At 63.0% G+C, this 533-nt stretch overlaps 1 protein-coding gene across 1 annotated transcript in view; it reads right to left on the reverse strand.

Annotated features, from left to right (window-relative positions):
• ADGRB2 (adhesion G protein-coupled receptor B2) overlaps nt 1-533 on the reverse strand; it is a 30,973-nt gene that overhangs the window by 12,778 nt on the left and 17,662 nt on the right. The window contains 1 exon segment of the mRNA XM_007468655.1: nt 99-204. Within this exon segment, the coding sequence (XP_007468717.1) occupies nt 99-204 (106 nt within the window).

Genomic DNA, 533 nt, shown 5'->3' on the forward strand with positions numbered 1-533 from the left:
TTCAGCCTGCCATCAGGGCAGACCACCTCCCCACCAGACAGGCCTTTGACTGCCCTGGCTAGGGCATACCCAGGGTCCCTGCCCAGGGCCCCACTCACATTGATGATGTAGGAGAGCTCCACGGTGATGAGGGGCTCAGTTAGTGGCTGGGTGTGGGGCCTCACAGTCACTGTCATCACCCTGGATGTGACGGCCAGCGGGGGCCTGGGGGACAGATGCTGAGGTCAGCTCCTGCCAGCAGGTGCCCAGACCCAGTCAGGAACCCTGAAGGTGCTTTGGATCGAGGGCAGGAGGCTACCATGGTGCCAAGGCCAGGGGAAGGCCTAGAGTTCAGTGGGGCCCAGGACTTTGGGTGAGGTCTAGAGCTCAGTCCAGCACCCCCTGCAGCCCCTCTGAAGCCTCTGGGAGCTGCATGGATGTCTTGGAGAAGCACCTGAGTCCAGAGCCAGGCAAGGGGTCCCTGAGGCTGCAGATGGATCTCTCTGTGGCCAGCACGGGCTCAGCCCTCTTTCCCTTTCCTGGGCCTCCCTGGG

Source organism: Lipotes vexillifer, unplaced genomic scaffold, assembly GCF_000442215.2.
Source record: "Lipotes vexillifer unplaced genomic scaffold, Lipotes_vexillifer_v1.1 scaffold1261, whole genome shotgun sequence".
Lineage (NCBI taxonomy): Eukaryota > Metazoa > Chordata > Mammalia > Artiodactyla > Lipotidae > Lipotes > Lipotes vexillifer.